This window comes from Lissotriton helveticus, chromosome 11, assembly GCF_964261635.1.
Source record: "Lissotriton helveticus chromosome 11, aLisHel1.1, whole genome shotgun sequence".
Taxonomy (NCBI): Eukaryota; Metazoa; Chordata; class Amphibia; order Caudata; family Salamandridae; genus Lissotriton; species Lissotriton helveticus.
Window position 1 is genome coordinate 330,548,852 of NC_136072.1, and position 15,560 is coordinate 330,564,411.

The 15,560-nt window shown below is 48.3% G+C and overlaps 1 protein-coding gene across 2 annotated transcripts in view; it reads right to left on the reverse strand.

Annotated features, from left to right (window-relative positions):
- The window catches only part of FARP2 (FERM, ARH/RhoGEF and pleckstrin domain protein 2), a 1,696,743-nt gene that overhangs the window by 787,336 nt on the left and 893,847 nt on the right, over positions 1-15,560 (reverse strand). For both annotated transcript variants that reach the window (XM_078665691.1, XM_078665692.1), the window contains exon 11: positions 7,547-7,615. In XM_078665691.1, coding sequence (XP_078521817.1) covers positions 7,547-7,615 — 69 coding nt within the window. The remainder of the gene's footprint in view (positions 1-7,546; positions 7,616-15,560) is intronic.

Below are 15,560 nucleotides of genomic sequence, written 5' to 3' on the forward strand. Positions count from 1 at the left end.
TGCTGCAGGTGTGCCAGCAGTGGTGACAGCTGAAGGGTCCATGGGTGTCGGCTGGTGATGCTAGCTTGCAGTTGTTGTTGCGGCCTGGGTTGAGAGCGTGGAGTGCCGCTGGGCTGTAGCATTGGCCGCGCAGAGATTCAGGGTTCCTGGCGCTGGTCGCAGTCGGGTCGCGGACGGGCGCAGACGGGCTGTGGCCGGCATTAAGTTCGGGTCGGGGTGGGCTGGACAGCTGGGAGGCGGAAGCAGGGAGGGGAGCTGGATTGGGCAGGTCGCGCGGGTCGTGCTGGGGGAGGGGCCACGGGGGCAGCAGCGGCGGGGAAAAACGGGCTAATAAAGGCAAAAGGAAAAAAGAGAGAAAAGTGCAAAAAAGGCGGCAAAAGGGCAAGAAAGAGTGGGGGAAAGACACAGAGGACACAGGAGAGTGAAAGGGGGAGATTGAGATGAGGGTAAAAAACGAGTGAAAAACAGAGGAAAGACACAGAAGAGTGAAGGGGGAGTTTGAAATGAGGGGAAAACGACGGAAAATGGAGGTTAAGCCCCAGAAGGAGAGTGAAGGGGGGAGATAGAAGTGAGGGAAAAAACGAGTAAAAAAGGAGAGAAAAAGCGAAGCAAGAGAATGGAGACAGAGGTCCACTGGACCACCAGGGATGAGACGCAGATGAAGCTTGCGGGTGGAGGAGGGCCTCGAACACCAACACTCGAGAGTGCAGGGGCTCGGAGGAAGGCCTCACTTAAGGGTGGAGCTGCGAGGGAGGGAGAGCAATTTCACGGACAATGAGTCAGTGGTCTTGCTCGCCTGTCCCCGCAGTGGCCGCCATTAAGTAGGGGTCGGGGAGGGCTGGACAGCTGGGAGGCGGGAGCGAGGAGGGGAGCTGTATTGGGGCGGTCGCACTGGTCATGCTGGGGGGGGGGGAGAGGCCGCGGGGGCAGCAGCAGCGGGGAAAAACGGGCTAAAAAAGGCAAAAAGCAAGAGAAAAGCGCAAAAAAGTCAGCAAAATTGCAAGAAAAGTGGAGGAAAGAGAGGACACAGGAGAGTGAAAGGGGGAGATTGAGATGAGGGTAAAAAATGAGTGAAAAACGGACTAAAGACACAGGAGAGTGAAGGGGGAGCTTGAAATGAGGAGAAAACAGAAAATGGAGGTTAAGACCCAGAAGGAGAGTGAAGGGGGAGATAGAAGTGAGGGAAAAAACGAGTAAAAAAGGAGAGAAAAAGCGGAGCAAGAGAATGGAGACAGAGGTCCACTGGACCACCAGGGATGAGGCGCAGATGAAGCCTGCGGGTGGAGGAGGGCCTCGAACACCAACACTCGGGCTCGGAGAAAGGCCTCACTTAATGGTGGAGCTGCGAGGGAGGGAGAGCAATTTCACCGACAATGAGTCAGTGGCAGGACGGGGATGTGAAAATAAGCATCCTGCAAGTTCAGCTATACCATCTAGTCTCCGGGGTCCAGTACAGAGAGGACTTGCAGGAGCATTTTGAATTTCTCCTGTTTTGAGGAAGAGATTGAAAAGGCCATAAAATAGGACAAAGTCCTCCTTCATTGTTGGGGCCCAGAAAGGAGAGAGAATGGCAACCACAGCCTACTTCTGATGCCGGCACCTTCTCTATAGCGCCCTAGGCCAAGAGAGCTAACCCTTCCTGACGAAGCAAGGAGAGGTAGTCATCGGTTTGTCTTTCAAAAGTAGGAGGCATGGGTGGGGGATGGTCACATAGGCACGGGGCCTTTGGACAAGCTACAAAACTCAACGGTCGGTTTATATTAACCACCAGTGGTGCAGGTGATGGGGTATCCTGCCCCCCACTGAATGCTCATGATGGTCAGAGGGCACACTGAAAGGATTTGGAGGCTGCGACTGGCTCGCCTTCTGACTGCCTTTCCCACATGGTCTACGGTAACCATGTCCTTGGCCACTAAAAGATTGTGAGGATTGCTATCTGGCGTGCTGGGTATGTATAGACAAGGTTGGAAGTCCCTTCCGTGGCTGCGGAAGGTGGTTTGGGGTTGGTGCGGGGCCATGAAAAGGCCCAAGGATATGGCCGTAACTCTCCCGTCCTTAAAGTACTCGAGTGCAGAGCCTGCCTTCTCTCCAAACAGGGAACCATCAAAGGGCATGTCCATGAGTGAGGCCTGGACATCCCCTGAAAAGCCAGTGGTTCTAAGCCTGACGAGGTGTCGAAGCACACTAATGATGAAATCACTCTCACCAGCGAGTCGGTCATATCCAGCCCACATCATATGGTGAACTTAGTTACGTCCCCCCCATCAGCAATTGCTTGATAGAGTATGGCTTGGGTCACCTCAGAGACCATGGGCAGCACTTGCGTAAGCGAGTCCCGGATGGTATGGGAGTATCGGCCCAAGAGGAACGCTGTGTTCACCAAGCGCAATGCCAGGCTGGTGGAAGAGAACATCCTCTTCCCGAAGGTTTTCAACGTTTTGGATTGCCTCTTCAGGGCAGTTGTAGGGAATGCACCGGGGTTATTTTTGGAGGTGGGATCCTAGACCACCTAGCTCTCCAGGGTGGGGTGCTGGGTGAAGAAAGTGGGGTCCCCTGTGGCGGGGTGATGGTGGAAGGCAATTGCCCTATGCACAGAAGCCTCTGTGCGCGGCTTGAACCAGGCCCCGGGTAGGAGATCAGTAGGGCTTGATTTTTTTTTTAATAGACAATTTTATTGATTTTTGCATGAAACAAAAAGCAGAGTGACACAATTGATCTGAAGTACACAGCAGTACACGGTATAGTAAACTTACTGAGTATTGGTAAGCTTCTTTTTTATCACCAACGACATGTACATTTACAATATCAAACATCAGTAGGGTTCCCTATAAGTCATATTAGTTGACTATTCCATTCGCCCCACACCCTATGGTATTTAGCTAGACAACCCCGTGCCTCGAATAAGCGTTTTTCCTGCATGGCATACCAATCCACACCCTGGCGCCATTTCGATACACTCGGGGTTTAGACTGAGCCCATGCAGCAGCAATTTCACGCTTGGCCACTGCGATGGCTGTCCCTAGGTACAGTTTGTCGGAGCGTGACCAGTCTAAGCCGTACAGTACTCCTAAAATGAGCCGTATGGGGTCATGAGGAACCTGCCAATCCTGGATGTGTGTGAGCTCTGACTCAATTGCAGTCTAGTATGGGGCTAAACATGGGTAAGTCAAGATCATGTGGTAAAAGTCTGCTGGTTCATGACCACAGCGTGTGCATCCCGGAGAGGAATGAAGGCCCGCCCTTTGAAGACGTTCTGGGGTGAGAAACGCAGTGTGCAAATAGTACCCACCCTCGAGCCAGTCCTCCTCCTCCAGGGGGCCCACCCACCCCTCCCTGTGGGTCCTGAGTGGATCAAGCGTTGCCGGGCCGTTGTTAATCAGGGTTTGATATATTTGGGACACCCCACCCTTCCCCAGGTTTCCCATCATAATTTGAGCTTCCAGTGGGATTGCCTTGCCCGTTGAAATGAGTGTGTTGAGGGTGAGATGTAGCTGCAGGTACCCATGGAATTGCGAGGTATGGAGAGTATAATGTCCCTGCAGGTCCTGGAAGGTACTAATGTGGTCGCTCACCCAGATATCGCCCAGTAGTGATATGGCGAGGCTGTCTCACCGTCTGAAACTCGTAAGAGCCGCCACGTCTCTCAGCCATCTTCCCTGCCAGAGAGGTTTCTGCTGTCTTAGTTTTTTGTTCCAGTGTGTGTGTCTTGCGCCATGCTGTGAGGACCACCCTAGAGATCAAGGGTATTGCTATGGGGATTGGGCTTCCGTATAGGAACGCCTGGATTGGAGCAAATTCTAGGGTCCTGAGCTTTGTTTTGTAGGCCGGATCAGACTAACCCCCATTAAACCAGTCATGGAGAAACAAAAGCCGAGTGGCTATGTAGTAGAGGTGAAGATCAGTCATGCCCATACCGCCATCGAAGGGAGGGATGCAACACCGGGCAAGGGCAATACGCGATCTTGCACCCCCCCAAACTCCCCCCCAGAAGTCTTGTGGCCACCCCATCTTAAGTAAGGGCTTCATTAAATGGGAGTAAGGGTTCTGTAGGGGCAACTCCCGGTTGAAGTGCCTCTGTCAATTAATTTGTCTTGACTGCCAGTTAGGGCAGCGTAAGGTCAATGACCTATGCCGCCATTCACACCACCATTGTGAAAGAGGCACCCTCCTCCGTAGCCACAATAGGAGAACAGACTATGCCAGTGTCTGGGAAGGTGTACAGATCACTGGTATCAAGTAAAACCTCATACCAGTTTATTTTTACAGAGTTTTATATAGCACGAACTTGACCCGAATCGTGTATCAGATCGCTTTACATAGCACCAGTTGCGTTACATAAGGACACATTCAGTTGTTACCTGTCCCTTCTTACTGGTATACATAAGGGTTTGCAGACCCCTCCCATTTGTACCCCCAATCCAGGCATATCATACGAATAAGGCACTGACTTTATCATGGGGCTTCTGCCCCATCAGTGCTGGAGCCAGCATCAGATGATGCTCATCCGGCTCTGTGTCAGAGTAGGGATGGCGATGGAGATGACGCCACCATGAGGCGTTGGCCCTGGAGCAGGCACCGGGGGAAGGACCAGGTGGTTCGACCAGTGCCACTCTGAATCCATCTACAGATCCAAAGGGTCCAACAGGCACCATGGGCGAACCTGTTGGCAGAAGACCAGTTGGCTCCCCAAGGTGCTCTAGCAGGGACAGGCCGCCCAAATACGAGGTGAATGACCTCAAAACATTTGCATAGCTAGTAGGGGGAAGCTCCAGCTCTTGGAAACTCTGAGAGCCACGGAGACAGCCCAGGTGCAGGCTTCACCACAACGCTAGGCCCTTCCTGCAGACGCTTCCTCATTTCATCGGATGACTCCCACAGGTGTACAAAGTCGAAGATCTCTTTGACTTTATGCTCTTCTTAAGCCTGTGCGACTTTTACCTGATTTTCCCTGGCAACGTCGACTGCGAGCGTTTGGAGTGGGGCTGTGATCGATCTAGGGACCTTCCTCTCGACCAAGCTTGTGAGTGTCGCGGAGTCACACATCAAGCAGCAGGGAACTTGAGGGACCACTCTCTCATGGCCTTGGGGTACATGCCACGGCAATCAACGCATGTCTTGGCATCAATGTCACACTCTAAGCACCAGAGGCTCATCAAATGTGGATCCGTCACCATCTGTCGGTGACAGGCACCACATGGCTTGAACCCAGCCTTCCTAGCAGACATCCTAGACGCACCAGGAGGCAAAGTGCCCAAAAGCTCTCGACAAAAAGTTTAAAAAGTCTGTCAAAAGACAGAGTGGGCATGGCTCTTCTCGGATCTGCGCTGACTGGCATGGAAAGAAAAGAATTGACATCAGCACACTGTGGTGGTGCCTGTATAGATATTGTGTATGTTACTTCCGGCGCGGACGTCATGTGGAGCTGAACAATGCCACTGATTGGTTCTCAAGGTTACTGCTCCCGAGAAATGTATGGATCCAATCTGACACCTGAGGATAAGTGAGGAATCTGCAGCTAGAAGCCTCAATCAAATACCTTGTCTAACTAGGTCACAGAAAAACTCACCCACTTTCCTGGAAGTGGCATAATACTGCCAATGGAGTATCACAAGCACAGTGACAGATATCGCAGTATATGTTCCTAATTTACCACCCCTCTCAACAATATGTATCCAACTGCCGGTGAAAGCCAATATATAGCAATAACACAATGGGAGCAAGCCAGACTCACCACAGAGGGGCACATGTTCAAGAACGGGGTTCTCACCCTTCAATGTGCTCTTGACAAACTGCAGCATATCATCGGCAGTATTCTTGTCCCACAAGGTGATCATTGCCATTATGTCCAATACCTGGTATGCCACAAACTCTGATCCACCCGCAAGGATATATGCAGACTCTTTTCAGAATGGTAACAGGTTGCAAACTTGTCACATGGCTCTAATGGTCCTTACTGTCATTAGTCACCACCCAATTACATAAACTGAAACCCCTTTGGTAGACAGATCTGCATTACCTCCTGAATGATGAAGACTGTAAAATGATCATAGAATGCCTCAAGAAACTCTCTCATAATGTCAGACTCCAACAGATACAATTTTACCAATTACACAGATCGTATATGTCCCCTCACACGATTGATAAGCTGTAACCCACCGACGGGCCCAGCTGTTCCCACTGTCACAAAGATCCAGCCCACTTTTACCATATGATGTGGCATTACCTTGTTTTGGGCTAGGATGCAGGAAATGATTGCACATGTCACTGGAAGGAACAATACCACACCAGAGACGGTTGATTAAAATGGCACCTCACCCACAGCATGTCTGCCCATCTAGTGTTACTATTTGCAAAAAGGGCCATCAAAATGACCTGGAAATCCCAGGGAGGCAAAGAAACAAAAACAATGGGAGGGGGCAGCCAAGGCCTCCGCGACGAGCAAATGTACTGTTGTGCACCAGGAGGAAGCAGGGGACGGACCTATGTAAATTCCCTATTGCTAGAGAAAGTGATGAATTATGTGTGGCACAAATCGATTCTATCAATGGTGATATTCAGCCCGCTTGAATGATTGGGGCTTCGGTCTTCAATGGGCTCGCTACACTCTAATAGCGGTTTGGTAGCGGACCAGAAAGGAAGTGAGGAATCTGGAAGTATATTAATATAACCCTCAATAAGTCACTAATTAAGATCCTTGTCACATGCATGCTGCAGCAATTGTCTCCCACTTCAAAGATGAGACTTTTAAAAATCGTATAAAAGAAAAAGGCAAACTCCTTGCATCTGAATAGGTGCGCTAACCATACCTTTTCATAAGACACCAGAGAATTGTTTTTGTTAATTTGTGATTCATTGTGATCTGTATACATTGGCTAAACAGCCCACTAAAGATAATTAGAGAACCATAGCCGTACAGTTCTCCTAACAGCTGGATTATCCATGAGGACAGGCAATAAAATATGCCTGAAGTATCATATACAGATTGTGTATCTGTAATGAGACTCAAAGACTATACACAGTATACCTTAAGAAAATGGTACTGGAAATGTGTGCACATAAAATTTCTCTATGTGTACTGAAATTGATTTAAAAAGATAGAAACAAATGTAAAAATCTAATTGCAAATGTGAAAAATTTGAAAAAAGAGACTGAAGTAATCTAACTGCTTTAAAAAAACAAACACTAAATATATGGTTAAACTTCAGAATAAAAATTAAGTGCGATTACAAAGAAAACAGGTGAAAAAATTAGCTCCCCTAACCTCTAGATACTGGTAAGGATGAGGTGGATACTTAAACCAAGGAACGTTATCCAGTGTATACATAATATTTTAATATAGTGCTGTTGGACCTAAGCTCAGGTCTAAACTGCTTGAAAAAGATGTCCTTAAACATCTTTAACAGGTGTGAATACTTTCCTATTGTAGAAATATGGATTTTTATAACAACTGATTCTCTGTCCACTATGCTTATGGCCTCGTGAAGTTTGTAGTCCTAATTTTATGAAATTCCAAGCGCATACACACCCAGTGAAAATGAACATTTACCTCTCGTATGGAGCTTTTCTCATTCCACTGTCCCGGACATAATCCACCAGTTGTTTCTGCGTTCGTCCACTGCAAATAAAACAAAATGCAACATCCATTTGTTACTATAAGCAAAGATCAGATCCTTCCAGACTGGAGCAGAAGTTTGGGTAGAAAGATGCAGGATTTGGAGCAGTTTATCAAAGTTCTCAATGCTGGCAGGGCACTATCTGCTCAGATCCATGCTTCATTTAAAAAAATTCAATAAATCAGCTCACTGTATTCTGGGCTGTTTGTTTCACTTTAAACAGTGAGGCGGGAGTGGTATAATTGTGTCTAGCTGCATTTATGCATCGTAAACCCTAAATAGAGATGGGGAGGGTCACAGAATAATGCGGTCGGTCGAAGCGCAGTGGGCCAACGGACTGACTGACGTCGGAGCCTGTCAGGTTGCTGGTCCGAGCGTAATCCATACAATGGTGGCTGTGCCTGTGGCGGCTCCGCCGTAGGGATTATGATGACCCTCTTCCCTTGCATAGTGGTCCGACTGCCATGTGAAGGCAGACGGAATGAGACTTTGGGGGCCCCTAGCAGGGTCCCCTTGGGCCTCCGCTATGAGCCAGGGGGGCACATGTGGTGCTACCCTAAACAGCCATGCAATTTGTGACAGGTACCACAGGGAGCCTGGCACACGGTGCATGGATGTTTGAGAACTGCACTTTTCCACTGCAGCCCTTTTCTAGGGCTGCAGCACTAGCTGCAATGGAAAAGTTCAGTTTTCCGACAGCCTGCCTGGCCAAACGATGGGGCTCAGACGCTTGACCGACCGCATCATAATGAGGCCCTTTGACGGGAACAGTGTGGATGAGAGAAATTTGAAACAAATGTGTTTTCTAACCCAATATTATATCATTTGTGAAAATTAATAATTCTTCAAAGACGACTGAGAAAGAGCATATTAAATCTGACAGTAGCTTGAAACTCTCTTAGCTCTAGCAGACACTCAATTTAGAAGCAGACATGATATTTAATATGATTTTTTGCTACATGGCTATTGATGGTAGCCGCAGTGCAATCAAACTTAATTCAGGCCTGGCAGCAGAGAAGGTTGGGTTCTTAGCTCATTAGTTTATAAAAAAACAAAGATGTTAGAAACTAAATGAACGTTTGTTCTTTTGTGTTACTATGCTATAGAGGTGTCGTGAGGTAGGTCTTTTATTCTTCCAAGGTTTCATTTTTCAAAATTAATTCAGAGGCATTGGCTTTTCGGAATGGTAATTTTTCATAGTTGTTATTTGATTATTGTGCACTGGTCCCCAATGTGAGTAATCCATGATACAATGAGCTTTAGCTTTCACTCAGCTTAAGTGGTAATCAGTGCAGAGATTACAAGACTAGCGCATTGTGGTCTTGGTGCCTTCTGCCTACTAATAGTAAAAGTGTTAGCCGATAACAGTAAGAAAGGTTATCTGTTGTAGTCCAACTGGGAACCCACTGCCACAATATTGCTGGGCACTGTTATGAAGGGGAGTACATTTGTAACTTTTATGTCAGTGGTGATTTTTTTTTTTTTTACAAGGGTAAACATTTTTGGCATAAATCCTAAGACTATGTTTATGGCACAGTACTTTCAGATATTTTATAGCCTATGCTCCTATGCGGACTTTCTCCAGGTAGTGTGACTGGGTATGGTGGATCAGTAAGTGTGAGAAAGTGCCCTCTTTCTTGCATGGTATGCCCCCACTTTTTGCTGAACTGTTGATGTGCTTTGACTGAGTGTGCCCTAGGCTCCTGCCAATCAGATACCCAGGGCCTGTGTTCCTTCCTTAAAAACAGCATTGAAGCCTACACCCAATTGGCATCTCTGGCCACAAGTCAGCCCCTGGTAAGTGTTACTACTGGTACCCAGGGCACTGTGACCAGAGAAGGCCCCTAAGGGCTGCAGCACTTATTGTGCCACCCTTAGAGGCCCTGTACCCCGACACTCACACACTGCCTTTGCAGGCTGCGTTTCTTGGTGCAGAACAAAGTGAAGAGTCGACATGGCACACATCCCTGTGTGCCATGCCCATAAACCACTGCCCTGGCATACACCAGTCACCCCTCTAGCTGGGTGCCCTATGCCAGTGGTGAGGATACAGGTGCATAAATCCTGTACCCCTACAGTACCCAGGTCCATTCCTGGGCACTGTAAGTGCAATGCTGCCATTAAGACTATATGGTGCTAGGAGTTTGTCATTACGAACTCCACAGCACCATAATAGGTACACTGAGGACTGGGAAGTTTGGTATCAAACTTCTCAGCACATTAAACCCACACTGATGCCAGTGTGGGATTTATTGTAAAATGCACCACAGAGGGCATCTTAGAGATGCACCCTGAAACTTGACCAACCTCTAGTAACCTGACTGAGTGGCTGCCACCACCAGACATGTTTCTGGACCCCTGGGTCAAGAGCTTGCTGCTCTCGGGGACCTGAAACAATGCACATCCTGGGTCAAGGTGCCAAGCCTCCTCCCCAGAATGGGCAGGGTTCACGAAGGAGAGGCTTCAAAGGCATGCCGACTTTGTGAGCCTCTCCAGACCATTTGCTGCTTTCAGCAACTGGTCCCCACTGGTTCTGCCACCCACTTTGGGGGGTAAAAACAAGTGAGGAAGAGAGATGTGCCCCACTCTGCCAACTCCACCCCTAAGGTGGGGTAGGCGAGGTGAAGCAAAACCTCAAGTCCCAGCCATCTTCAGGATGGGGGGACCCAGCCAACCAGGGACAGGCTCCTGCCCCCCTCCCACTGGAGAGTGGCAGAATAGGGTGTGTACCCACCCCAGGGAAGGGACTCATTGGTCCCTGCCCTTTACCTACCTGTAACACCCCTAAATGTAGTATTTAGGGGCACCCTGAACCTTCCTTCCTTAGATCCAGCAACCACAAGAAAAAGAAGAGAAGAAGGACGAGAAGCCGTGCAGAGTTAACAAGAGGACGACGCCCACTGACTTGGCCCCAGCCCTACAGGCCTGTCTCTCCTCGAACCTGCTCCTGCAAAACCCCGGCGTTTCCAGAGGCCAGCAACCTCTAAAACCCCGAAGGACCTGCCTGCCTTCACTTTCCAAGCTGTTTCTCCCGTGAACACCGGACGTGTTTGAACTGCAGCTTCTGGTGCCAGCCAGGAACCGTGCATCCAGCCCACACAGTACCCGCCGAACCCGTCCCGAGCTCGAGTGGGAGAATACCACGAGGAGGTCCCCTGGCGATCCTGACCCGAGATCAGGCGACCTCTGACCTGCCTCAAGCCTCCAGGCGGCGACTGCAGCCTCAATCCAGAGGATCCCCCCTACCGCGACCAGAGAAGGTAAGAAAATCCAAAGTCCAAAGGCACCCCTGCACCCCACGGGCCCTTGTGTGCCAAACCAAGCGGTGCCTAACCATCCCTCAACATCCCAACTTACCCCTCAATTGGTGGTCGCTCCAGGAAGATCCTCGTCCCCAAGCCTGCAGTGTTTTTGTCCCAGAGAATCTCCATTGAAATCAACAGGGCACCCGACCTCAAAACAGCACCCTGCACCCACCCGCCCTAGTGCCGCTGAGGGTGCCCCTTTTGTGCTAACTTGGTCCCCAACTTGCCCTGAGCTAAACCCTAGGAGCTTTGCTCCCACAGCCCCGTGGCCTGCTTGCCAGCAGCCACCAACCGGAGTCCCCCTACCCTCCATAGGATAACATTGAGCCTCAACACTCTTTCACCCGGCCGCCCGAGTGCCGCTGAGGGTGCAACAACATTGCATCACTGACCCTGGGAGACCCCCGAGTCTAACCCCAGAACCCTAACTCCAAAGACTGAATACCTACCTGGAAACCGATAACCTATTTTTCCTCATGGAATAACATTGACACTTTTTCTCCCAAAAAGTTTCTACATGTTGACTTTTGAAAACTAAGAATATTCCTTAAAAATCAACCGAATAACCAAAACGCATTTTCCCAACTGTTTTCAGGAAATGTCCCAGTGTTGAATCTAGGTAGCCAGCACTGAGTAAGAAAAAGTATAGTTAACATAACTTACCTGCTAAGTGAATTTCCTCCCATAGGATAACATTGGTGATTCTATGTCAAAAGTGTCAACTTTTGAAATGCAATAATATTCTTTAAAAATCGTACCTCTGACTAAAACACATTTACTCACCTGTTTTCAGGAAATGTCCCAGGTCTGATTCTAGGACCCAGCCTTGTGTTAGCAAAAGTAATCTGAAAAGTAATTAACTGCATTTTACTTAAAAAGCCCATTCATGCGAATGTACTATACCTGCAAAGTGTTGCAAACTGCTTACTTAAAACTGTAACCAAACCAGTACACGTTATACTACAATTTTGAACTGTGTTCACACAAGTAATTTACTACTGCAAAGTATTTTTATGCTTACCTGTGCCAGGCTTGCTTGGTTCTAAAAATAAAACAACAGTATATTTGTATATTTTGTATACAAAGCAATTGGCCTAGAGTTCAGTACTTGAGTGTGTGAATAAATTTGCTGACTGAGTGTGTACATCAAATGCTTAACACTGTCCTCTGATACTGCCTTACTGCTCAACCCAGCTACCACTTTAGAGAGTAAAGTTCTATCTACCTTTAACCTCTGCCAAACCTCTGGAAACCCTTGGACTCTATACACACTGTACCTCACTTTGGTGCAGTATATACAGAGCCAGTTTCTTACATTGGTGGATCAGCAGTGGGACACAAACTTGCATTTGTTGGACTACTTGGTTACCATTTGATCACACGACAGAACTTTTAAATTGCCTTTAGAATTCTGATTTTTTTTAAATTGGTCTTTTTTTCCAAACTACTAACAATCTTTTTAGGCCTTGCCTAAGTCCCTTTAGAATTTTAGAAAATGAAAGTCATTATAGAGAAGGGTTAGAACTTTTTGTTAAATTGGTCTCAAAAGAACCCAGCTATTAGTGAAGATAACTCTAACATGCAGGACATGGTTGAGGAGCTCGACCTCACCCCTTGTCTACACTTGTCTTTCAAGGAGATAAGGTCCTTATGTAAAAATGTAAAATATACCAATAGGCCAGCATCCAACCAAACAAGGGCTCCAGGAGCTCCTGGCTAAGTATGCCAAGGCCCACCCATCTGAACATGGTGATGACCAATCAAATGAGGAAAGGGATGAGGATGAGGGGGATAGGAACCCCCCTCTAATAATCCTTAGGGAGGAAAGGGCCCCCATACCCTTAACTCCAAGCATCAACCCCTGGGGACCTAGAAGCCACACAGGTGGCTAAGGCTCCAGTGAGGACAGTGGGGACAACCCCGATGAGGAGGACAGCTTTTTAGCAAGGCTGGCCAAAAGATCGGAACTAGAGTCCAGGCTCCTGGCTCTGGCGAAAGAAAGGAAAAAGATGTGTTTAGCACCCACCAATGGTGGCAGCAATACAAATAATAAGGATAAGGAGCAATCTTGTGATACTAAAATCCCCAAAGGGTTTGTCCCTAAATTTCAGTAGGGTGATGACATCAAATTGTTCACAGCCTTTGAGAGGGCTTGTGACATGAGAAAGGTTAGGAAACCTCTCTGGGGGCACTCCTGTGGGAACTGTTCTCTGGTAACTGCAGAGACAGGATTCTGACCCTCTCTGGGCCAGATGCAGGGTCTTATGACCTCATGAAGAAAACTGATTGAGGGATTTGGACTCACTACTGAGGAGTAAAGAATTAGGTTCAGGGGGCTCACAAAAACCAAAACCAGTTCTGGATTGATTTTGTAGACTACTCAGTAAAGACACTGGATAGTTGGTTAACTGGACACAATGTGCATGATTTTGCTGGACTTTACAATTTGTTTATGAAGGAACATATATTAAGTAATTGCATGAATTAAAAGTTACATCAGCATTTGGTAGACCTAGGTCTAATGCTCCCCAAGAATTGGGAAAGAAGGCAGACCACTACTAGGACAACCACTGGGGGTGACCAGTAGAAAATGGTTACAAAACCTCCCCAGGGGAACGGTGGTGAGAATCCCCAAGATAAAAAGTGTGAGTCTTCCAAAGGGCCCCAAAACCTACCCAGGGGGAGGGTCCCAAACTACTCCCTATACTCCACAGCCCTATAGGGGGGAGAACTTTGATCCTTCACGGGCATGGTGTAACACTGTAAGAAGTTGGGACACTTAACTGTAGACACTGAAGCAGTTCTAGTTTCGGAGGGGGACGTTGAGTTTGCCACTGTAGCTGTGTGGCCAACCAACTTAAAGAAATACTTACGTACCCTTGGATCAATGGAACTAGGATAGAAGCTCTGAGGGATACATGTGCCAGTGTCACTATGGTGAGAGAAACACTGGTTTCCCCATGGCAATATTTGATTGGGCGTACTTACCCAGTCACCAATGGACAGTGTTATTACTAATCATGCAATGGCTATGGTGACATTAGAGGGGGGGGCGTGTTTACTGGCCTGAAACAGGTAGTGGTCTCTCCAAAGCTACCAGCTGCATGTCTGCTTGGCAATGACCTGGAAACCTCAGCCTGGGCTGAGGTTGAACTAAAAACCCATGAAGCAATGCTGGATATCCCCGAATTGGTGTGTGTAAAAAGAAGAGCACAGAGCAAAAGGCAGGGTGAAAATATAGTGTTGGAGCCTGAAAGTATGGTCCAACCTACCAAGAGAAAAGTTAAGACGACTGTGGAACCAGCTTCTATACAGCAACTAGATCAGGACCCCTCTCCTCAGGGAGAGGACTTAGACACCCCAGAGGGAACAGAGCCTATGGAGCTAGACCCTTACCAGGTTGAACTCTTGTGCCCAGGGGGACCCTCTAGGGAAGATCTGTTCCAGGGTCGGTCAGCAAGACTGTCCCACTCTTCAAAGCCTGAGGCAGCAAGCTGTCTCAGAAGCAAAGGGAGATGTCAGTGGTACCCACAGAGTTTATTGGGAAGATGGATTAGTGTACACTGAGGCAAAAACCCCAATCCTGGAGCCACCAGGAGAGTGGTAGTGCCACAGAAGTGCAGGGAGTTCCTTCTAACTTTAGCTCATGGCATCCCCCTCGCTGGGCATCTGGGCCAAACTAAAACTTGGGAAACGTAGGGTTAGCCACTTTTATTGGCCAGATATGCACCAAAAGGTGATGGAGTTTGTCAGCTCCTGTGTTACCTGTCAAGCCAGTGGCAAGGCAGGTGGCCACCCAAAGGCGCCCCTGATACCACTGCCAGTGGTGGGGGTTCCTTTTGAAAGGGTAGGTGTGGACATAGTGGGTCCACTTGAACCTCCCACAGCCTCATGGAACAAATGTATTCTAGTGGTAGTGGATCATGCTACTAGATACCCTGAAGCAATTCCACTTCGGACTACTACAGCTCCTGCAGTAGTTAAGGCCCTCATTGGTGTCTTCACCAGAGTAGGGTTTCCTAAGGAGGTGGTTTCAGACAGAGGTTCTAACTTCATGTCTGCTTGCCTAAAACGCATGTGGAAGGAGTGTGGAGTGCAGTACAAGTTTACTACACCAGATCACCCACAAACCAATGGCATTGTTGAGAGATTCAACAAGACATTGAAAGGCATGATCATAGGACTCCCTGAAAAGCTCAAGAGGAGATGGGATGTACTGTCGCCATGCCTGCTTTTCGCTTACTGAGAAGGGCCACAGAAGGGAGTAGGGTTTTCCCCTTTGAACTTCTGTTTGGTCATCCTGGGAGGGGACCACTCTATCTTGTGAAATGGCTACATGAAGACTGGGTATCAAACTTCTCAGCACATTAAACCCACACTGATGCCAGTGTGGGATTTAATGTAAAATGCAACCCAGAGGACATCTTGGAGATGCCCCCTAAAACTTGACCAATCTCTAGTGACTTGACAGAGTGGCTGCCTAGGCTGCCACCACCAGACATGTTTCTGGACCCCTTGGTCAAGAGCTTGCTGCTCTCGGGGGCCTGAAACAATGCACATCCTGGGTCGAGGTGCCAAGCCTCCTCCCCCAGGATGGGCAGGGTTCACTAAGGAGAGGCTTCAAAGGCATGCCGACTGTGTG